General features: G+C 43.1%; 1 protein-coding gene across 1 annotated transcript in view; it reads left to right on the top strand.

Annotated features, from left to right (window-relative positions):
* The window catches only part of CA12 (carbonic anhydrase 12), an 85597-nt gene extending 61916 nt beyond the window's left edge, over positions 1-23681 (top strand). The window contains exons 9-10 of the mRNA XM_033921048.1: positions 15836-15923; positions 22803-23681. Coding sequence (XP_033776939.1) covers positions 15836-15923; positions 22803-22878 — 164 coding nt within the window. The 3' untranslated portion in view covers positions 22879-23681. The remainder of the gene's footprint in view (positions 1-15835; positions 15924-22802) is intronic.
* The last annotated feature ends 229 nt before the right edge of the window (positions 23682-23910 follow it).

The raw sequence follows: 23910 nt of genomic DNA, 5'->3' as shown, positions 1-23910 counted from the left end.
CCGATCAAGGGCAAGCAGTGGCTTCCCCATGTCTTTCCCAATAACAGACTATGGACTTTTCCTCCAGGAATTTGTCTAAACCTTTCTTATAACCAGCTATACTATCCTCTCTTACCACAACCTCTGGCAATGCGTTCCAGAGCTTAACTATTCTCTGAGTGAAAAAAATATATTCCCTCCTATTGCCCTGTAACTTCGAGTGTCCCTTGGTCTTTGTAATTTTTGACAAAGTGAAAAATCGATCCACTTGTACCCATTCTACTCCACTACTACTACTACTATTAGTATGATGTCATGTGTCATACGTATGATGTCATTGCGTCACATCCTCGCAAGCTCGGAGGCCCTCCAGATGCAGCCACGAGCTCTAGCAGAGCCGGAACTGTGCAAAACCCGGACAAAGTGCTGGGTTTGCAAAATCCATCTGAACACCCAGACAGTCCTCTAATAAGAGGACTTCTCCGGGTAAATAAAGACTTCTGGTAACCCTACCGGCAAACAGATCTTGTAGTCCATGAGCTGGTCTGTTTTCGTTGGTCCCAATAAAACGGATCAGAGCAAACAAAGGTTCCAATCTTTCTCTACTAGTAAGCTCTGTCATAGTAGAGGTGTGAAACTGTGATCCACAAACCAATCTGGTTTTCAGACTATCCTTACTGAATATTTATACGAGGGGTCTGCATGCATTTGCAAATCCCTTGTATGCATATTCATTAGGGATATCCTAATAACTTTAAACACACTTTGACTCCTAATATGCAAAACCTAAAGAAAACTGAATACACAAGAAATAAGTCGATTCCAGAAAAGGCAAGTAAAGAGAGAGTTGTAAGGAGGGTGGAGTTTCAGTGGTTCATAAATCAGTTAGTTTTTCAGGAGAGAGATCTGCAGGCCTGTTTCTTCCATCATATGCAAATCTATCTCATGGATATTTATTATATCATGCACACTAGGAGTATACTAGAAAATCACTACTTGTGTGTAGAAACTTTCCACCACAAAAAACAACACAAGTCCACTCCTCATTCAAAATAATATCTTGAAAAAATATATTTAAAAAAAAATATATGATGTGCTCAGACCCATAACCAAAATGCCACAGGAGATGGTGATAAAAAGATTGTGAGAGTGTGACAAGGTATAGGCGGTTGGGACATTGATATGATGGTCCCGTGGCAATCCTTGCCTACCCTGTGGCATTTTGGTTATGGGTCTAAGCACATCATATGTTTTTTTTTTAAAGATATTATTTTGAATGAGGAGTGGGGTTGGTAGCATGCATATTTATTATGGATATCCTGAAAACCTGACCAGCTGGTGGCCCTCCCCAGAACAGGTTTGAGATCCACTGAAATAAATAACCTTGAATACTTCTGATGAGGAGAACTGCGAAAGTGGTGCTAGTGTTTGGTGAGTGACTGGGCTGTTATTAAGGGATGGGACGTGATATACTGTGGTTACAATCAAAGCGGTTTATATATTTTATACAGATATTTATTTTGTACCTGGGACATTGGAGGATTAAGTGATTCACCCAGAGTCGCAAGGAGCTGCATTGGGATTCCAATTTAGACTCTGTGTCAAGGAAAAGTTTGATTCGCCTTTAATTAGGTGTGAATTTTGATAACTGAAAATTGGCAGTTTAGGTTAGACTCAATCTTGCCTTGTAAGCATTTGGACAATCAAGCATTTCTGAGTTTAAGAAGTGGATTGGTTCATTGCTTTGAAAAAATCCTGTAATCTAAATGAACTATATCTCTAATCAAATGAAAAGGTTTTGTCGCCAACCATCTTTTTACTGGCATCCATTACTATTTGGTGAATAAACCCTTGAACTTTACATTGCAGGGGGTCGGCTAAGAGGACATTACAGAGGATCAGAAGAGATCTTTCAGGAATTTGAGTTCGAGTTTGACACATAGAGTAAAATAACCACTCAACAGTGGATCAGACGATCCAGTGTTGCGTGTGTGAAAATTAGCCATCTAATTTTTTTGCGTCCTAAGCCGTTGCGTCTGAAATATTATGTGCCTGTCTTTGGCAGTATGCTTTGCTTCCTATCAAGATTTTTGCTTGGTATGCTTGCATACAGTGGAATGAAAGTATCATTCTGATCAAAGCATGTTACTTTGAGACTAGCCAGAATCCCAGAGCTGGGTATTAGTTCAGTCCCTCTAAGTATTGGCAGAAATTGCTCTGCATTGCTTTTTGCATGAAACGTGAAGCTAGAAGCAAAAGACTGAAACGCTGGAAGACGGGTAGTCGTATTTTATTCCTGTTACTAAAGGGGGCAACCTGGGCTCCAAGCCTACATTTCTAAGCAAGGTTATCGAGAACTGTGGGAACAGCATGTCTGTATTTTAAACCTGGACCAAACAAAAGAGACCCGAGGGAGCCAAACACACAGGGCTGAATTTCCTGACGTGCACTAACACGTTGGCATGTGCTAATGCCTTTAATGCAAATTATGAATAGGTTCTGTTGCAAAAATGGGACATGGGGGAACTTATGGGACCGGTATTCAGTTCGTGCCGGGTGCTGGCACTCAACCAGTTGTGTTTTTAGCCGTGGCAACTTAACAGGTTATGCCGACATTCAGCTCTAAACGGTTAAGTGCTTAGGCCCAGATTCTCTAAACGGCGCTGTTGTCAGCAACTGCCGATCACCAACCGCCAATCACGTGTCCATTATGTGAGGGTGCCATTTAGAGAATCGAGCCTCCGGCAAAGGTAGGCACCAGAAACGTAGACCAGGGTTTTCATGGCCTATATTTCTGGTGCCTACCATTGATGTGAATCATGTCTACATAGTGCCACTTAATATAAGACTTGCCACACTGGGACAGACCGAAGGTCCATCAAGCCCAGCATCCTGTATCCAACAGTGGCCAACCCAGGTCCCAAGTATCTGGAAGAAACCCAGAGACCAGCAACATTCCAGAGCTGAGATTGTGATGTCATAATGCCTCATCCCACCAATGTCTGGGGGCAATGGGGAATTAAGTGACTTACACAGGGTCATAAGGAGCAGCGTGGGTTTGAACCCACAACCTCAGGGAGCTGAGGCTGTAGCTTTAACCACTGCGCCACACTCTCCCCTCTCCGGGTGAGAGAGACAAAATCTCTCACTGAATATCTGCTGTTAGGTGCCGATATGCTATTTAACTGGCTTGGAGCTGTTCCTGGCTGGTGAAATAGCTTCGAATATCAGGGGGGACTTTGCATTAACGTGTGCTAGTGCATGGTAAAAGGGTAGAAGCCTTCAGGAAGGTCTAGCCCAAACTGATTTGAATTGTTGCCCGTTTATTGGTTTGGAAGAGCATGGCACTCTGCATTTTGTTTAGCCATACTTCCCAGTATTTGAAAGCTGGCCTGGGCATTTCCCGGGAGAATACATGGTTAATAGATGTAGTATGCGTCGGGATCTGTGGAGGGTCGATCAGGTTTAGTTAGATCATTTGATCCAAAAATGAAATACATTGGCGCCAGATTAACGACCCAGCTGATGACTTGGGGGAAATGTTCACCTTCCTGAGGTGGGTTAGTGGAAACTTGCTACAGCAAATTCCCTGCTAGTCACTGCTTCCCGCCCCTTTTACAAAACTGTAGCTTGGTTTTTTAGCACCGGCTGCAGCGGTAACAGCTCTGACGCTCATAGAATTCCTGTTACCACCGCGGACAGTGCTTAAAAACTGCACTACAGTTTTATATAAGGGGGGGGGGAGGGTAAATTTGCTGATGACACAGTTGTTAAATCACAAGAGGACTGTTAAAACTTGCAAGAGGACCTTGTGAGACGGGGAGTCTGAGCATCAAAATGGCAGACGACATTTAACGTGAGCAAGTGCAAAGTGATGCATGTGGCAAAGAGGAGCCTGAACTGCAGTGTTCCCCCCAGTCATTCGATGTTGGTGGTTCGTGGTCCCAGTCATTCGCGGTATTTTCCGACTGCGACCGCCAACCAGAAGAGGACAGCTGGAGAGGCAGGAGAGAGCAGCTGGAGCGCCGGCGAGTGAAGGAAATCACTCGCCGGCGCTTCGACCGCCTTCGACAGCCTTCGACCGCCTCTTCCTGCACTAAAGTTGGCCCTCACCAATCGGGAGCTGAGTGTCAAAAGTGTGTCAAAGCAGCTCCCGATTGGTGAGGCCCGACTTTAGTGCAGGAAGAAGCGGTCGGAGCATACAGCGCTCCGGCTGCTCTCTCCAATCTCCCCCATGAAAAACCGTAGGCGGGGGTTTTTCAAGATTCGCGGGGGTTCCTGGAACGGAACCCCCGCGAATTTCGGGGGAGTACTGTATAGCTATGTGATGCTGGCTTCTATGTCACTGCCCAGGAAAAGGATCTAGGTGTCATCATTGAGGATATGTTGAAGCCTTCAGCAAGCAGCCTAAAAAAAAAAAAGAGAAAAGACTAGGCACCACAGTAAAGTAAACCCCAGGAGGTCACAGAACATGACTGGGAAGGTGTTTGTCAGCAGTGTGAGAGTCACCGTAGAAACCCATCTCCTTAGCAGGTGCAAAACCTTGTTCCGTAGTCTGCGGCAGCAGCTAGGAAAGCAAATCGAAAGTTAGGAATTATCAGGAAAGGAATGGAAAACAAAGATGAGAATGCTATAATGCCCTTGTGTCACTCTGCACTTAAAATACCGTGTGCAATTCTGAAAAAAAAAAAAAAAAGTTATAGCAGAATTCAAAAAGGTACAGCAAAGGGTGACAAAAATAATAAAAGGGATGGGATGACTTCTCTATGACGAAAGGCTGAAGTGGCTAGGACTCTTCAGCCTGGAGAAGAGATGGCTCAGGGGAGATATCATAGATGTCTAAGGTATTGAGTGGGTTGGAAAGGGTAGATTTGAATCACTTGTTTGTTTTCCAAAAATACGAGGACTAGGAAGCATGTGATGAAACTATTTAGTAGATTTAAAACCAAAGAATATATTTCTTCACTCAACGTGTAATTGAACTCTGAAATTTGTTACCACAAAATGTGATGAAGGCAGTTAGCTTAGCAGGATTTTAAAAAGGTTTGGATAATTTCCTTAAAAAAATCCCATAAGCCATTATTAAGATGGACTTGGGAAAGCCATTGCTTATTCCTAGGATGAGCAGCATAAAATCTGTTTTACTCCTTGGGATCTGGCCAAGCACTTGTGACCTGGGATGACCACTGTTGGGAACAGGATAATGGGCTTGATGGACCTTCAATCTGACCCAGTATGGCAACTCTATATTCTTATGTACACCTATGAAAAATGCAAATTGTGGATTGCCAATTCAAAATCAGTAATAAGTGCAAAAATACTCAGATTGGAATGCAAACCTCATGATCTGCAGATCTTGCTCAATTTCCAAGCATGTAACTTGTACGATACAGTATACTCAAAGAGCACTTAAGACACTTCTTCTAGAGAATGACAAGGGGACAAAATTTTTCCCCGTCCCCGCAGGAACTCAATTTTCTCATTCCGTCTCCACGAGTTTTGTCGCTGTCCCTGCCCCATTTCTGTAAGCTGTGCCTTAACGACACAAGCCTCAAACACTTATGATTTTAAAGTGTTCGAGGCTTGTGCAGATGAGGACAGAGCTTAGGCATTGGTGGAATGAGGCATTATGACATCACAATCTGAGCTCTAGAATGTTGCTACTTAGGATTTTAAAGTGTTTGAGGCTTGTGCAGATGAGGACAGAGCTTAGGCATTGGTGGAATGAGGCATTATGACATCACAATCTGAGCTCTAGCTTGTTGCTACTTAGGATTTTAAAGCGTTTGAGGCTTGTGCAGATGAGGACAGAGCTTAGGCATTGGTGGAATGAGGCATTATGACATCACAATCTGAGCTCTAGCTTGTTGCTACTTAGGATTTTAAAGCGTTTGAGGCTTGTGCAGATGAGGACAGAGCTTAGGCATTGGTGGAATGAGGCGGCATGACATCACAATCTGAGCTCTAGCTTGTTGCTACTTAGGATTTTAAAGTGTTTGAGGCTTGTGCAGATGAGGACAGAGCTTAGGCATTGGTGGAATGAGGCATTATGACATCACAATCTGAGCTCTAGAATGTTGCTACTTATGATTTTAAAGCGTTTGAGGCTTGTGCAGATGAGGACAGAGTTTTCAGGAATGGGGCAGGAAAAGAACTTGCTGGGATGGGATGGGAAAATGAGTTCCCATGTACATAGGAAAAAATTTGTCCCTGTGTCATCCTCTAACTTCTACCTCTATACACTGCTGCTACCCGTTCCCCTAATCTTATTTATATTTCCTCGCAGAATAAGCTATTAGACCTTCAAGAACATCCCTAGCAGGAAGAGTATTTGAATAGTGATATATGTTTTAAGCAAACAAAATAAATAAACCCAACAGTGGGCCTTTTTAATAGCCTTGGGAAACTGCAATATGATATTCTTATTTCATGTTAAATTTAAACAGATGGAACAGTTGAGAGATTAAACTACCTCAGTCATGAATATATTGCTAACATAGGAAAGAAAAATGTAATTTTTAATTAGTGTTTCCTAATTTTGTGATTATGGTTAGACAAGGCGGGAGGGCTCTCTTTATAAACTTACCCTTCTATGACACAAATGTGACTTCCCTGTACCAGTATGATGAATGAGAAGGGTTCTATGCTTAAAAGCAATTTGTCCACACTCCAAAATTAAGTTTGCAACCCATGGTTGTATTTGAACCCTACTCTCCCAATCACACACTAAGGTCCCTTTTACAAAGTGGTGGTGGTGAGTATTGGCACGGCAAACGCAAGCATTCAGCCCATAAGGACTGTGCTGCATTTGCCGTGCTGGGAATTGCTACTGTGGCTTTGCAAAAGAGGTCCTAAAATTGCAAAATTAGTCATTAAGAATTGTAACAAACTCTGAAAACTTGCACAGAGTTTGACACCAGCAAGAAGACTTATATGGTAAAGAAATAAGGAGCTTCTCTATGAGTAAAATTTAGTATGGGTAATTTAATGTATGCTTTTAGGAGAAAATCTAACCTGAATAGGAAAGCAATCACGTCCTTTCCTGGAATAAGTAAAGAGTTTGAAAAAATTATTAAGAACATAAGAAGTTGCCTCCTCTGAGGCAGACCAGAGGTCCATCTCGCCCAGCGGTCCGCTCCCGTGGCGGCCCATCAGGCCTATTGCCTGAGCAGCGGTCCCTGACTATTTCTATAACCTACCTCTACTCCTATCCCTATAACCTACCTCTACTCCTATCTCTAAGAAATCTGTTCCCTCCTTTTTTCTGAGCCCAGGCTCCTGGATTGTTCTCATGCAGATATGTGGTGTCTGGAAGAAAATCTAGAAGTACCATAGACTTATTTTAAATCTTGCTTGCTTTGGCTGTGCTGAACACACGTTTCAGCAACGTTTGGTCAGTAATTTTGAAATGCAGCCCTGACTACAAATTTTAAATGTTATCAGCATTAGAAAAAAAATACTAAGGCTGCTTCACCTTGATGCATGATTTGCATTAATTTCTCTTAACTATGGAAAAGCTTTTTATAAAATAATCTTGCAGTGAATTCAGGTATCCTAGTGGCAGTGTCTCTCAAACTTTTTTAGCTCGGGCACACTACACAGAGCAAATGTTTTTTCGCGGCACATTATAATTGAAATTATAAAAGTGCAAAACCAACAAACAAATACTACCCCCCCTTTTTTTTTTTTACACAAAACTGTGGAAACAGTTTTTAGTGCTCGCTGGCACATTGAATGCTCTGTGCTGCTCCTGATGCTCATAGGAACTGTATGAGTGTCGGAGCAGAGCATTCAGCGCACTAGCCAGCGTTAAACTACTTTTGCGGTTTTGTAAAAGGGGGAGTACATTTGAGAGTTATTTATTTAAAGTTTTTAAAACTATGTATGGGTAATTGTAACAACGGTGAAATTTAAGTAGATAGAAGAGAATTGCTAATCAATGTGATGGATGTGCTTGTTTTTGAGTGCAAATTAACTAAAAAATGCAGCTCGATAGTCGACAAACACATTTCATCATCCACCATCTGCAGTCATTCTCTTTTTTTTATTTAATTTCTGTCAGAGCCGAAAATCCAAATGATAACAAAACCTTGATTGCTTTTTTGCTCGTTAGGCTTACTACTGCATAAATTTTTTTTTAAAAAAATTATTTGTCGTTAGTCCAATCAAATCAAAGAATGATGCTTGTCGGGCGGTTGTGTCCATACGCATACAGAAGCTCATAACATTAACAGACTCTTGCGGATGCAACGTACACGTCATCTATTCTAATGTATACTTATGAAGGGAATTTTTTTAAAATAAAGTAAAATTCTGGAATCTCTCATGGCACACCCGGAATCTCTTTGGGGCACACCACTGTGCCAGGCACACAGTTTGAGAGACACTGCCTAGGGGCATGGTACAGAAGCTAACAACATTGCAGCCTGCTCTGAGGACACTAGGCATTCGGTGTAAGTTTGTGCAACCTAGCTTCTCTCACTTACACATCTGCATGCCTACTAACGTGCTCAGTCGTGAAATGATTCATGTGGGCTCCAGTTCTAAAATACAGCAAACACTACAACAGACAAATCCAAGATGACTAGCTTTTCTCTTATGAGCTGAATAATCACCTATGTAGTATCCTGTTCTATGCTCTCAGAGATTATGGAGGCAAGAGCTGTATAATGTATATTTTTTGTAACACATATATTTATAAATAAATGCAAAAATAACTTTTAACGTGTGCTGCATGTTTTGTTCAAACATAAGACAGACATTCTTAAATATCTTTGCTTATCCATCTAGGGCTATACACTTAGTCCAGGGGTTCCCCAATTTTTTTTGTTCCATATTTTTCTGAATAGCCCTCGATGGAGACTGCCCCAACTTTGTTGGTTGGGCTAAGAACTTTTCAGTGGCCCCTCGTCTGTTTGTCATGTTGCCCTTTTTTCTATCAATTGAATATCCTGGGATTGTGGTGACTGTTTCTTTCTTCAAAATTTCTTTCAAAATAGAAACGAAATTTTTCATTGGCCCATTTTCACAAACTATTCCAAAATTGCTTCTTTTCTTTCTATTAGTTGCACAAATGTACATGGGATGATGAAAACCAGACTTTGCCTCTTATCGATGTGGCAGGAGCATCTTCCTGTTTAATTTTAATAATTTAATAATCTAATATTAGTTCCCCCAACTGGAAATAAACGTCGTGCTGATTATTGATCCTGTCTCTTCTGTGGTGATCACATAGCTGGAAGCCACAGAGTTTCCTGGTCCAGTTCCATTTTCCTCTATCACATCCTCAGTCATTTTTGGCCCACAAATTTGAATCTCCTGATCTTCCACTGACACTGCCCTAACATTTTCAAATTAAAACTGGATTTCTGGACATTCAAAATCTGACTTTGTAAAGCTTTCTCTGTAGTACAATATTAACTTTTGACATTCCCTCTTAGTAGAGGTGATAAGAGCTAGAACATGTCATTTTCTCCCAGTAGAAAACCTTTCGCCCTGTTAAACTACCCTTTGGCAGAAGTGTTCAGTGTCTTCATTTCATATAAAGTAGAAAACCAATTAGCTGAAAACTATTTTTAAAGATCTTATAGTTAATAGACTGTGTGCATAGTGGTCTTCCATTGATTATTTTATTGTAGTTGAGAATAAATTTTTTTAAAAACTAGCAACATATCGGAACTGCATGGATTGAATTGATGACATAGGGCATTTCAGCATCTCATGATAATTACAGGTACAAAAATGCAGAAATTCATTACACATTTCATCCAGACATTCTTTTTGTTGAAACAAAAAAGTCAGAACAGTTTGCATTCCACAATGATCACATGGCAGTGATGTCATATCCTTACCATGATTGCTCGTCTAAGTATTCTGTCAAAGGTAAGGGTTATCCTTTTTTATGTACGTGCTTAATCCATCAAGGTACTTTCCTTGATGGATGTCAGCTTTGAAGTAAAACAGCTGCATGACCTGTTCGCTGTATTGCGCAACTTGTATGTCATGGTTTGTAGCCTGCACTATTATTCCTGCCATCATAGAAACAAGTAGCCATGATAGTGATGATGTCAGGAGTCCCCTGTTCACATGACTGCAATTTTCCTTTCTAAGAAATTGAAATGCCCTTTTTACTGTACTCTGTAAGGCTTTTGGCATTGAACAATTCACGTCTTCTTGCTTCATTCTGAAATTAAAAGGACCGTTCTAGGCCTCTCCGTTGGCTTATCACTCCAGGCTGTTAGTAGTCTCGAATGTTTTAAATCTGAAATAATTCATTCTGTTGGCCTGTTATGTTACAAATGCATCCAACACTGCCTTCCTATTTCAATGCTGGGAAGAAATTATTTCAGTGAGTTGAAGGTTCTTGCTCTGTCCTTTAAATAGGGAGATCTTCTAGTGCATCTCCCTGGCTGTAGCTTTGATTTCTTCTTAATCTATTCACTTGACCTCTGCATGCTGCTATAAGAGCTGTGATCAGCGAATCTTCCTCTTTCTCTTTGGCTGGAAGTATATAAGCACACTCTGATCTTTTCACATTTTTCTTGTTGGCTATAGCAGGGTCATCTTGCAAAGAAAAGGCATGCTTTTTATCCATTGTTCTGCCCAGTAAGATATTGAGCAGGAAAGACTTTTTTCAGATGTCTTTATTTCTTCTCCCTGTTGATTGGTTCATCATCACTGTAACTATATTTGGGCAAGTCCTTGGGGATAGAACAAAGCACCTCACCTCAAGATTAAAGAAGCAACATCTTCAGATTCCTTGGAACAACAAAGGGGGTACCAGAAGTCAAACTTCCTCAGTTTTCTGATCAATCTAGGTGCCTAACTTTTGTTTTTTAATTGGCATGTATTGGAAACACCATTAAAACCCAATGAAAAATGATTTTAAAAATTAATTTGTTGGTAGGTGCCTACCACTTTGATGTACCAGCAAGTAGGTATGATTAGGGGCGGATTTCAGGCAGAGTTTGGGCATGGATTGAATGGCACCTACCTTAGACACACTCATTTATGCCAAGAATACCCTGGCCTAAATGGAGTGTGCCTAAGAATGCTTAGGTGTGCTGAGAGGTGTAAGTCTATAAATGGCACCTAGCGGTTGATTGACAACCTCACCTAGAAGTTAAGACACTGTTTATAGAATCAAGCCCCAAGTCTACATTGGGAATTGGATGTGAATTATCATTTTAGAGTAAAGCATAAGTCGGCATGTGTGCACCTAACTTTAGATGTGAGCACTTACACCAGGGGTGTCAAAGTCCCTCCTCAAGGGCCGCAATCCAGTCGGCTTTTCAGGATTTCCCCAATGAATATGCATAAGATCTATTGGCGTACAATGAAAGCAGTGCATGCAAATAGATCTCATGCATATTCATTGGGGAAATCCTGAAAACCCAACTGGATTGTGGCCCTCGAGGAGGGACTTTGACACCCCTGACTTACACCATTTCAAGATTGGGGGGGTAAATGGTCATGTGCAAGATATGCCCCTGGTCCATCCATGTGCCTACCCCCTTTGTAGTTGTGCTTTATAGCATTTAAGCCTTAGGCTTATAGACTAGTGCCTAAATACAGCACCAACTAATGCTATTTAAGATCTATTACTGGTACTTAAGGCCAAATGGCACCTAATTTAACAATTAAGTTAGGCACTGTTCTATAACTTGTATATCCAAGTTTGTGTTAGTTGAAAATTTGGGCATGCAACTTTATAGAATGTGGCCCAATAAGGGTAATTGATATGGGGCACACTCTTTTTAAGTGGTAAAGGACACACACATTTTGGGGTATCTTTAATCATTTACATATGTGTTTGGCCACATCCAGGGCAGGCTTAACCAATAGGCCAAGTAGGCACGTGCCTAGGGCCCGAAATGGTCAGGGGGGCCCGATGAAGGAGGGCATCAACATTGTTTTTTCCAAACGGTGATGGGCCCCTCTAGGATCGATCGGCAACGCGCCCCCCCCCCCTCGACGGAAAGTAAGATAAGCAAGCAACACGGGTAAGAAAGACAACAGGAACTGTAATTGTGCAAGCGGTGCTACTTGCCCAGAGCTTCCCTCTGACGCAGCTTCCTGTTTCCATCTGGGCGCATGATGGGGTGGGGTGGGGTGGGGCGGGGCAGGGGGGCCCAGTGTACTTGTGTGCCTAGGGGCCCTCGACAAATTAATCCTGCCATGGCCACATCCATGTGTAAATAACTTCTTATTGTGACTAGTGGGAAAAACGCAAACCCTGACATGATGGCATATTTGGGCAGAACATGCAAGTAGTACATGCATAGATGAATTATAGTATTACTAGTGTTTAAGCCCGTTACATTAACGGGTGCTAGAATATATGTATGTCTGCCTTTCTTTCTGTCTGTGCTTCTCCCTACCCGTCTCTTTCTTTTTTTATTTCTGTCTCTCCTTCCCGCTGTCTGTTTTTCTTTATTTCTATCTCTCTTCCTCCCACTGTTTGTCTTTCTTTCTGTCTGTCTCTCTCCCTCTAGGCCCCTGTTTGTCTGTCTTTCTTTCTGCCTCTCTCCCTGTCCGCTGTCTTTCTATCTCTCTGTGTCCCCTTGCTTGCCTGCCTTTCTTTGTCTTTCTCTATGCCCCCCTTCTTTATCCTCCCCAAAGCAATCCAAGATTGCTCCATGGCCCCCCAACACACCCCTCCCCCAAAGCAAAGCATGTTTGCTCCCTGGCCCCCTTTGTCTTCCCCCCCCTTCCCTGTGCAGCAGCATCATGTCCTCCAACTCCATTTCCCTGTGCAGCAGCATTCCCAAAGGTATAGGCACACTCCTTCTTGCCCCATTCAACCTGTTCAGCCTCAGCACGCCAGGTTTCTATTTCCTCCGGGGCCGGTTTTGTACATCGGTCGCCATGGGAGGTGCTCGGGGCTATCGGAAGTGGAGCGGCATGCAGGGCTACTTTCGGGATCGGCCGTTTTTGCAGCGTCGGAGCCTTTGCTTTGGCTGGCCAACTTAGGCCCATGCGTGTCGTTGGCCTGGAGGAGCCGGTCGGGGCAGGGCTCCCGTGCGCGATTCCATGGTCAGCTGCGTGGGAGTTTAGAGGCATGGGTGAGCAGCAAGTGTACGGCTTCAGTAATCGGGTCCTGTTTACTGTGAAGAGGTCTGCCGCTGCCTGGAGAAGCTGAAGAGTAGGTAGGGCCGCGCTTTACAGATTCTCTGCCGGCCACTGTCACAGCTAGCGCATGCGCACTCCTGCCGACCACGGACATACAGATCATGGAACATGCAGGTAGGAGTGCGCATGCGCGCTTAGCATTTTAATATAGTAGATAGTTTATGCATGCATTTGACAATATTGGCATGGATACTTACACTAGCTCTAAGGCACCTGCCACTTAAAAGTTCATATTTTAAGAAGACGCAACACAGGCAGGTTAAACACCCCCTCTTTTATGAATGCATAGTGTGGGTTTTAGCACCGGCAGCAGCAGTAACTGCTCCGATGCTCATAGAATTTCTGTGCGCAGCGGTGGAGTTACCGCTGCAGCAAATGCTAAAACCCACGCTATGCGTTCGTATAAGAGAGGGACAGTGTTTTAACTGGTGTTCCCTTATAAAATGCTCTTCATTGAGCACCTTTAGCGAACAAGCACTACTGGCAGTCTGTTTTGGAGTGTTTATCCAATTCCAAACTTACTAGGGCCGCCTGTTTAAAATGTGCCTCTTTTACCTGCAGGAATGGGTGCTGTAGTTTAGTGCAGTGGTTCAAAGTGTAGATGTTGAGTGTATGTTACATACACGTGTAGAAATCTCTATTGTCTCAAAAGTGGACAGGCTTTCTGCTTTAGTAAAGGTTTGGCATTAGAGGAAGTAAACTTAATTCGCCCCACAATTAGGGTTGTCCAGAAAAACCTAAAATTGGAAGAAAAAAAACTGTGCGAATTGAAGTTTTTCCCATGAATTTGATTGTGCTTGATCAGAACATTATTATTATTTTTTAAAATTTTAAGCCCATTCAGGGCTCCCTCAAAGCCTCCAATTACATAAAACTCCATTTTTATTAAAATTTGCTATTTTTGTTTACTAGAGCAAATTTATTGGTATTATAGCTTTAATCTTTATATTTTCTCACTCAGCAATGATACATTGATATAAAGACATTTTGGCCAGAATTCTATAAACGGCACCTTTATGTGATTGGCGGTCGACGATGACGGTGCCGTTTATTGAATCACGGCCTCGTGAAAGGTAATAGCTGGAAATGTGGGCCAGGGGTTTTCAAGGCCTACATTTCTGGCACCTACTTTTCACGTGAATCATGGCTATAGAGGCGCTTTATGATGCCTGATGCCACTTTCAAAAAAGATAAGAGGCCCAATTAGGAAAGAAAAACCAAAAGATAGTTTAAGCAAGGATTCTTTCTTGTATTAGAGAGTATGCTGGGAATTATCACCCTTCAACCGTGGCAATAACCTATATATGCAGAACAAATATTTTTGTACTGTGTGAAATAGTCAGGCTGGGTAAGCGTGAGGAACACAGGATCAAGGGCATCAGGCTGAATCTCAAGTTGAAAATGGCGCTTTAGCATTAGCCACACCTACAGTGGCGTCAAGTGTCATAAAGTGCCTCCTTAGCCAAGATGCAGGTGCTGGTGGGTGCCTACATTTTTTTTGTTTTAAAATGCTTTTGTTTTTAAACAGTGTTTTCCACTTAAGTTAGGCACTGGTAGGACACCTACCGGGGCCTAACTTAAGGCACCGTTTATAGAATCTGGGCCTTTTATGTCAAGCCTGTTTTATTGAAAAAGAATAATAAATCAGTACAGAAATAACCCTATAGAGTCTCCAATATGCTTATTAGAACAAGTGGGGTCAGTGTTACAGTAATAGTGTTACAACCACAAAAGAATAAGGAAACATTCTCCTGTCATCAAATAATGCTAAAAAAAATAGTTTATGGAAAAAATCTGGTGATGAGACAATCGCGCGCCAGACACCAGTGCGCCGACAATTGAGCGCTGACAATTTGGCACAAGACACAAGTGCGCTGCGGGAAAACTTAGTTTTAAAGAGCTCTGACGGGGGTGTGTGGGGGACCCCCCCCCCCACTTTACTGCATACTGTTCGCGCTGCCATTGTGAGGGTGTGGGGGGTGCAAACCCCTACATTACAGAGAAAACTGAACTTTTCCCAAAAAAATCAGAAAAAGTTCCGTTTTCTCTATAATGGAGGGTTCCAACCCCCCCAACAGCAGCGCGAACACTATGCAGTAAAGTGTGTGTGTGTGTGTGTGGGGGGGGGGGGTTTCCCACTCACACCCTGCTTCGGAGCTCTTTAAAACTAAGTTTTCCCACGGCACGCTGGTGTCTTGCGCTGACTTGTCTGCCTTCCATTGTCGGCACGCTGGTGTCTTGCGCGCGACTGACTATGAACCAAAAATCTAGCAGTATTTTATTAAAGGAACCTTCAAAATCTGTATTTTATTGTGGAAAATAACAGAAACTTTGGAACTCCATTGGTAGATGACTACACCAAAGTGTCCATGTTTAGCTACTAGCAAACTCAAGCTTTCAATGTCTTCTTGAGCTAGTCAGGCTACAGCCTGCGATGCTGTTCAACTCTTTACAACAAGGCCTCTCACTGCACTCAGGAGCTGAACAGCGTCACAAGCTTTATTCTACCTGTTTAGACACCCTTATCTCCCCAAAAAGTGCTGTTATGTAACTTAACAATATTATCTGGTTGCCACTTGGCATTTTAACAATCCTGGATGAATATGCTGGCTAGAAAGTGCTGAACTGCTTTTGCACCTCACACCAGAGGAATGAATTTGAAGAGATTAACTGAGAGATTAACTGAGAGATTAACTACTTGTGTGTTGTTTTTCCCCCCGACTAGGTGTTGTCCTTTCTGTTGTAGTAGCCAGTGTTCTTGGGGTTTGTATCATTACAGGAGTAACTTGCTGGATGCTTCGTAAGAGGAAGAGGTATGTTTTGGGAATTTTTATTTAAAAGGATATGCATAGGATAAGCAAAGATGTGTTCTGATAATGTACTGTACCTAATTGAATAGGAGGAAGAGGAAAATTTGGCTGCATTGCTTATACTTTCATCCTTATGCCCTTCTCAAATAGCTTACAGGCCTCTAGTTCACCCTTCTCCAAGCTGCTGAGAAGAATTAAACTCATTTCACCTGGCAAACATCCTGTAAACATGCAAAATTATTAAACTTTGTTTTGTTTATGTGCATACAGATATATGAAATGTGGGCAATTTCCAAAAGTCATTTGTCTAGATCAGGGGTGCCCACACTTTTTTGACTCGTGAGCTACTTTTAAAATGACCAAGTCAAAATGATCTACCAACAATAAAATTTAAAAAAAACACAATGCACACTGTACGCATAGAATTGTTAATTATCATTCCTATTCCGGGGTTTTTTCAAAGAGGGCAAAGCAGATGACTCTATGCACTGTCACCTCAGTAACAACCATACAAAAATAGACAAATACCCACCCCCTCCCTTTTTACTAAACCACAATAGCATTTTTTAGCGCAGGGAGCTGCGCTGAATGCCCAGCTCTGCTCTCGACGCTCATAGGCTCCCTGCACTAAAAAACACTATTGCGGTTTAGTAAAAGGGGACCATATTGTAAAATATAGACAGCAGATATAAATTCAGACACATTTTGATCACTAAATTTAAAATAAAATAATTTTTCCTACCTTGTCTGGTGATTTCATGAGTCTCTGGTTGCACTTTCTTCTTCTGACTGTGCATCCAATCTTTCTTTCAGCCTGTATGCTTCCTTTCCTCCACACCTCATTCCCTCCCCCAACTTTTTCTTCCTCTCTCCCTGATCTTTCTTTCTTTCTCTCTTCATGCCCCCTTTCTTTTTTTCTGTTTCTCTTCTTTCCTTCTGTTTCCCTGCCTGCCCCGTTTCTTTCTTTCTCCCTGCCCTTCCCCAAGCCACTGCTGCTGCCATCGGGGAACAGGACCGAAACACCACCAATGGATAACAGGCCCCAAAGCCGACGCCACCCCAAGCTCTCTCTGCTTCGGGCCAATCAATCTTCCTCTCCCTGATGTCAATTCTGCCGTCGATCAATCTTCCTCTCCCTGATGTCAATTCTGCCATCGATCAATCTTCCTCTCCCTGATGTCAATTCTGCCGTCGGAGAGGAAGTTCCGCCCAGCCAGGCAGCGATTGGCTGGCCCGAACTTCCTCTCTGACGGCAGAATTGACGTTGGGGAGAGGAAGATTGATCGGCCCGATAGATCGCCAAGGCAAAGTGAGTCCTGGATGATCGACTCACTTTGCCTTGGCGAGCTACCGGTCGACCGCGATCGACCTATTGGGCACCCCTGGTCTAGATAAATGAGCTGTTTGGAAATTTGCATCAGCTTCTGGCATAAAGGCCATAGGCATCAGCTTAGTCTTCCCTAACGGTTAAGCTTGCCCTGTTTGGTCAAATGGAAGATTTTGTATGTGCATCTTTCAGGATTGCACCCAGTTTGTGCTGGTGCTAAGTCCTATGCAAACCCATCATTGTTTCTTTGCGGCCATTCACATTTCTGAGGAATGTCAGCTGTAGTGTAAATACAGTATGATTTACAAGTAGCTGTTTTGTACACAATAATGAACACTATAATTCACATGCTTACACTGTCCCTACACAGTACAAGGGGCAAGCTAAATGTGAGTAGAAACAGGGTAAGCAACTTACTTTATCAGTTAGTGATCAGCAAAGAGGAGGAAGACCACAGATTTCAGAGCTCTGTTCAGATTTTATCCTGGTCGATGCAGGCTGTGCTTGCTACTCCTTTAGCATAGACCAGGGCTGGCTTATCTACTGGACCAGTGATCCCCAACCTTTTTGACACCAAGGACCGCTTTTATAGAAGCAAATTTTTCCAGGGACTTGGGGGGCGGGGATTAAGGGCGGGTTCGTAGGGCAGTTTTATATACAATATACATTACATTTCTAGCAAAAAAAAGAAACAGAAATTTCTACCTTTGTTGTTTCTGCTTTCCTCATCATCTTGTCATTCTCTTCTTTCCATTCACTGTCTGCCTTCTCTCTGCCTCTTCCATATAGTATCTGCTTTATTTCTATGCCTCTACCAGAAACTGTCTCTCCCTCCAACTCCCATCCCCTAATTGGTCTGGCATCTATCTTCTTTCCTCCGCTCCCCCCATGGTCTGACATCTCTGTCTTCTTCCCTTCCATCTCTCACTCCCTCCCCAAGTGGTTTTTAGCATCTCTCTACTCCATTCCTCCCTTCAGATCTGGTATCTGGCTCCTCCTCCTCCCCCAATGCTCCAGTATCTCTCTCCTCTCCCTTTTCTTCTCTTCCTTCTCAATTTGCTTTCTACCTCTTTGCTTTCTATTTACTTTCCAGTTCTCAATTTCCCTTTCATTGTGTCTACCTACAGCTTGCCACCTCCCTCACCCCTTCTAGAATCTCACTAAATCTATCCTCTTCCTCCAATCCAGCATGTGCTCTTTCTTTATCCTCTCCTTCCATCCAGTATGTGTTCGCTCTCTCCTCTCCACTTCCTTCCAGTCTGCTCCCCTCTCTATCCTCTCCCATCTAGTGTCTGCTCCCCTCTCTCTCCCCCCTTCCAGCCAGCGTCTGCTCCCCTTTCTCTCCTTCCAACTTCCTTCTAGCATCTGCTCCTCCCTCTCCACTTCTCTTCAGAGTCTGCTCTCCTCTCCCTTTCAGCGTCTGCTCTCCTCTCCCTTTCAGCGTCTGTTACCCTTCCCCCTCTCCCTCCATGTCCCTTCTGCACCACTGAATCTCTTCCCCTCACTTTCACGGGTGCTCTTCAGAGTTTTCTATTTATAAGTGTCCGGACTTGGCAACATTTTCACAAGCCCTGCATGACTGCCCCAAAGCTTCTCCTCTGGAAACAGGAAGTGCATCAGAGGAGAAGCTTTGGAGCAGTCGTGTGGGACTTGTGAGAATGTTGCCGTGTCCAGACACTCAGAAACAGAAAACTCTGAAGCGCACCCATGAAGTTGAGGGGAAGAGAGGGAGATGGCAAGACGAGGGGAAGAAATGCCCGTTGCCGGTAGTTCTCTCACAGCCCGGCTGTCAGACGGCCACGGACCACTAGTAGGTCACGGACTGGGGGTTGTGGACCCCTGCACTAGACAGACTAAGTGGTCATCTAGGAAAGCATCTTCGGGGAGGCAGGGGATGACCAAGAGCAGCTGCAGTCAAAGCAAAACAGATCCTGACAGTCACACAAGCTCAAAAAGCCTAATCACACTCCATAACCAAAGGGAGGGTGAGTATATTTCAAACAGACTGCTGACCCAGATAAATGGCATTTTTCTTTGTAAAGCCTGGGTGAACCCTTGCATCTAACTATATATGCTGACAAGATCTCTGCATAGGTACTCTGCATGGTGAGGTACTTAATTTTGCTTATTATTTTAGCGTGCTACTAGACCTCCACAGTGCTGGTAGGAATAAAGGTATAATATGTTGCTGCCCCAAAGAGCTTACAGTCTGGATATCCAAGATAATAGATGATAAAACTCCTTTTTACTAAGCCACAGTAGAGATTTCTACCGTGGCCCAGAGCATTAACTGCTCCACGGCTTAGTAAGGGGAGGTGATTTACCTAAGGTAATAAAGCGTGCCAGTGGCAGAATAAACCACAGCTACCCCGTAGTTGTGGAATTCGCTACATCTAGTGTAAGAGAAATTTGAAATCTTGACTATTTTAAGAGGGAATTAAAGATTTTCCATTTTATCCAGACACATGATGACATCCAATCTTATTATAGATCCTTGATATAACATTGGGCACCTGCAGAATTGCTCTTTGAGTTCTGGGTTAGTTTTGTAGATAGATTAGGCCAGTGCAGAATTTTTAATATTATTTTAAGTTAAGCAGAAGTTCTTTTGTACCGATTCTGATTTTGTTTTATACATTTTTATAATGCTTTGTATGTCACTGAAGTATTGTGTGTTAATGGAATCCACTGATAATTGTTTAGATTGTGTAATTCAAATATTTAACATAACAAATTTTTTAAAACCTTGCTACTGTACCTGAATAGATGATACCTGCAAAGTGGTGTACATTCAGATACAACAGCTATTTTTCTATCCCTGGAGGGCAAACAGCAGAAGTGAGATTTGAACTTTGGGTCCCCTGAGTCTTAACCATTTTATAAGACGGTTAATAAATATAAATACCCCTCCCCCCACTTTATGAGGCTGTGGTAGAGGTTTTTAGCACGGGCCATGTTCATAGGAATTCTATGAACATTGAAGCATTTAGTACACTGGCTCACGCTAAAAACCTCTCACACAGCTTAAAAAAAGGGGCCCTAAATAAGATACCATTTTTTTGGACGCACCGGACCCAGTTTTGGGGGTGGAAAAAGTGCATCTTATGGTCCGAGAAATACAGTAGATGTTCTTATCCTGCCATACAGGCATCCATATCCCTTGTTTCCTGTTCATAATTTGGACATTTCCGTTTGTAAAATGGATATTTATATGGACATTTCCAGTACATGGATGTCCATCTCGTATGTAAGAACATAAGAATAGCCTTACTAGATCAGACCAATGGTCCATCAAGCCCAGTAGCCCGTTCTCATAGTGGCCAATCCAGGTCACTAGTACCTGGCCAAAACCCAAGGCGTAGCAATATTCCATGCTACCGATCCAGGGCAAGCAGGGGCTTCCCCCATGTCTTTCTCAATAACAGACTATGGACTTTTCCTCCAGGAACTTGTCCAAACCTTTCTTAAAACCATGTACACTATCCACTCTTACCACATCCTCTGGCAACGTGTTCCAGAGCTTAACTATTCTCTGAGTGAAAAAAAATTTCCTCCTATTGGTTTTAAAAGTATTTCTAAACTTCATCCAGTGTCCCCCTAGTCTTTGTAATTTTTGGCGGAGTGAAAAAAAAATCAATCCACTTGTACCCATTCTACTCCACTCAGGATTTTGTAGACTTCAATCATATCTCCCCTCAGCCATCTCTTTTCCAAGATGAAGAGCCCTAACTGTTTTAGTCTTTCCTCATACGAGAGGAGTTCCATCTCCTTTACCATCTTGGTCGCTCTTCTTTGACCCTTTTCTAACAGACTCTATCCTATTCTAAAATACATCAATTTTTTTATTAATTTTATTTATTGAGCTTTATTAATCACTTTTATGAAGAGATTCACGCAAGGTGGTGTACAGCAAGTAATGTTTAACATAAAACTTACAATTTTGTTAACAGCCTAACATTAATAAAATGACCAAATATAAGCATAAATACAATGAATGAGGTAAACTCAAAATCAACAAAAACTTAATAGGACTACCATGAAACAGTTAAAAAAATATACTTAACAGCATTTGAACTGCATGTCCATTTGTGATGGCCTGACTTAGAGACATCCTTTCTAAAATGTCACACAAGGGGAGTGTGTGGCACAGTGGTTAAAATTACAGTCTCAGCTCCCTGAAGTAGCAAGTTCAAACCCACACTGCTCCTTGTAACCCTGGACAAGTCACTTAATCCCTCTATTGTCCTGGTGGGCTTGCAGTCTGTCTTGCCAGTGGGTTGAGGGAGGGGTTTTGGGGGTTGGGGGTGTTGGGATGGAGCGGTTGGGGGGTTGTGTCTAGTATGGATTTGGAGGGCTCCAGGCTATCAGAGTACAGGCCTGGACTCTCGCTGATATCTGGGATTTCTAGTATTGTGGCATTGTACTGAGAAAATAATTGTGTTCTCTCTGTTCTGTGTATATCTTTCATGTTGGTGAATAAAAAAGTTTATACTAATGTACTTGGGACAGATTGGGAAAATACTTGAGTACTTAAATAATTTAATGTAAACCATGCTGAGCTCCCCTGGGAAAACAGTACAGAAAACTGAATAACTAAACTAAAGATGTAGCAGATAATGCCCATGATGCTGAGCCTGTGTGTGTTTATTTTATATATCAGCAGAAGCTTTCAATGTAACTACTGTAGTTTTTGCTCCATAAGATGTACCTGACCAAAAGACGCACCTACCTGTAGAGGAGGAAAAACCAAGAAAAATAATTCTGAACCAAATGGTGTGCCCTGTACCCTGTCCCCCTCTGGTGGTCTAGTAGTAGGCTGGGACAGGGTACAGGGTACAGGCCTAATGGTAGGCATGTCTAGTGGCAGCCTGCACCAAGGCAATCAGCCAACCCCAAGCCAGCCCCAGTAACCCCGCTAGCCCACAGGCAGGCACCCACCCCCGGTACCTTTTTTTGGCATTCCGACAGTCCAGCACGCTTTCCGCGCCCCTGCCTCGATTTCCCTTTTCTCTTCCAGCAGCATCAGCGGCACAGCGGTGCATGAGGCAAGCGCACGTTTCTTGCGTGACTGCTTGCTCCCATTCTGCACTCCAAATGGTTGCCTCTCAGTTCTCATCCCACGAGAACTGACAGGCAGCCATTTGGAGTGCAGGGAGGGACCAAGCAGGCACGCAAAAAGTGCGTGCCTGCCTCGTGCACCGCTGTGCCACTGCCGGTAGAGAACAGGGGAACCGAGGCAGGAGCGCGGAAAGCGCGCTGGACCGCCGCGATGCCAAAAAAGAGGTACAGTTTTGTTTTGGATTTTTTTTACATTCGCTCCTTAAGACACACCCTTATTTACATCCCCTTTTTGGGGGGTGGAAAAAGTGCATTTTATGGAGCAAAAATACGGTATTTCTTCTTTCAGCAGTGGTTGAACAGAGAGAATGTACAGGGGATGGGATGAGGAGAGGGAATCTCCTTGGCTTCTGTGCTTGCCCTAGTAAAATAGGCAGCTGTGGGCAAATACCAGAAAAAAAACACCTTGTCTGACAAACTTATTTTATTTATTACAGCATGAAGAAAGATGACAATCAAGGAGTCATTTACAAGCCAGCTGCTAACACTGAGGAGGATGTCTCAAAAGCATGAGGCCCTGATGGCCAATCTGGGAGCAGAAGCTCACCTAAGGAACTTGCCTTTAAGTAGGGAAGTGACTGCACTGCTCAGAGGAGCCACGCCTGCACTGCATCTGATGCCAGGTTTCCTACATCAAGGAAAGACCGCTAAGGACTAGTGCGGCCCGCTTCAAATTAAGTCACTGAATCACTTCAGTGAACTGATTCATTGTCCAGAAAAATTAGACTCACCTATTGAATGATCAACCCCCCTCCCCCTGACATACCTCCCAGCCTCCTAAAGCAGCAGCAGTGGCTGGGCTTGAAGAGGTAATGCTCTGAACAGGCTTCTTGTGGCCTGTCCTTTCCCTCTGCCGCATCATCAGTGACATCACTGATGACAGAGCAGAGGGAAGCTCTGGCGGGGCTATAAAATAAACTTGCCAGAACATTTGAAGAAACCCCCCCCCCCCCCCAAAAAAAAAAAACCCAGCCGATTGGGTGGGAATAATGAATCGAAAATTCAATTGAATAGGCCACATTAAATCAAAAAAGTCTTCCCTGAATTGGGCAGTACTACTATGGACTCTTACACTTGTAACATTCGGAAGGGAAGAATGTGGTGCACTGGTTAAAACTACAGCCTCAGCACCCTGAGATTGTGGGTTCAAACCCAAGCTAGTCCTTGTGACCCTGGGCAAGTCACTTAATTCTCCCATTGCCTCAGGCACAGTAGACTGTGAGCCCACTGGGACAGACAGGGAAAAATACCCTGGGAGAACGGTATAGAAAATTAAATAAATAAATTGGCACAATGTATACCAACTTTCTGCTAAACAGTCAGCGCAAATGATTCTGGGAATTCAAGCAGCTAATTGCTGCTGGTGTTCACACCGCAGACACTGCTCCAGATGGGGGCTGAGAATGGTTCTTCATATTTCTCTGTTCCTGCATCCCAACACTAATTTAATCTTCTCTATCTGACAGGTTCAGAACTCCACTACATTTATAAATGCATTTCTCAGAAAATTCTTGACTTTACAGCACAGGAAGGCAGAGAGTTGAG

Source organism: Geotrypetes seraphini, chromosome 14 (genome assembly GCF_902459505.1).
Source record: "Geotrypetes seraphini chromosome 14, aGeoSer1.1, whole genome shotgun sequence".
NCBI lineage: Eukaryota > Metazoa > Chordata > Amphibia > Gymnophiona > Dermophiidae > Geotrypetes > Geotrypetes seraphini.
This window is presented reverse-complemented; position numbering and strand designations above follow the sequence as displayed.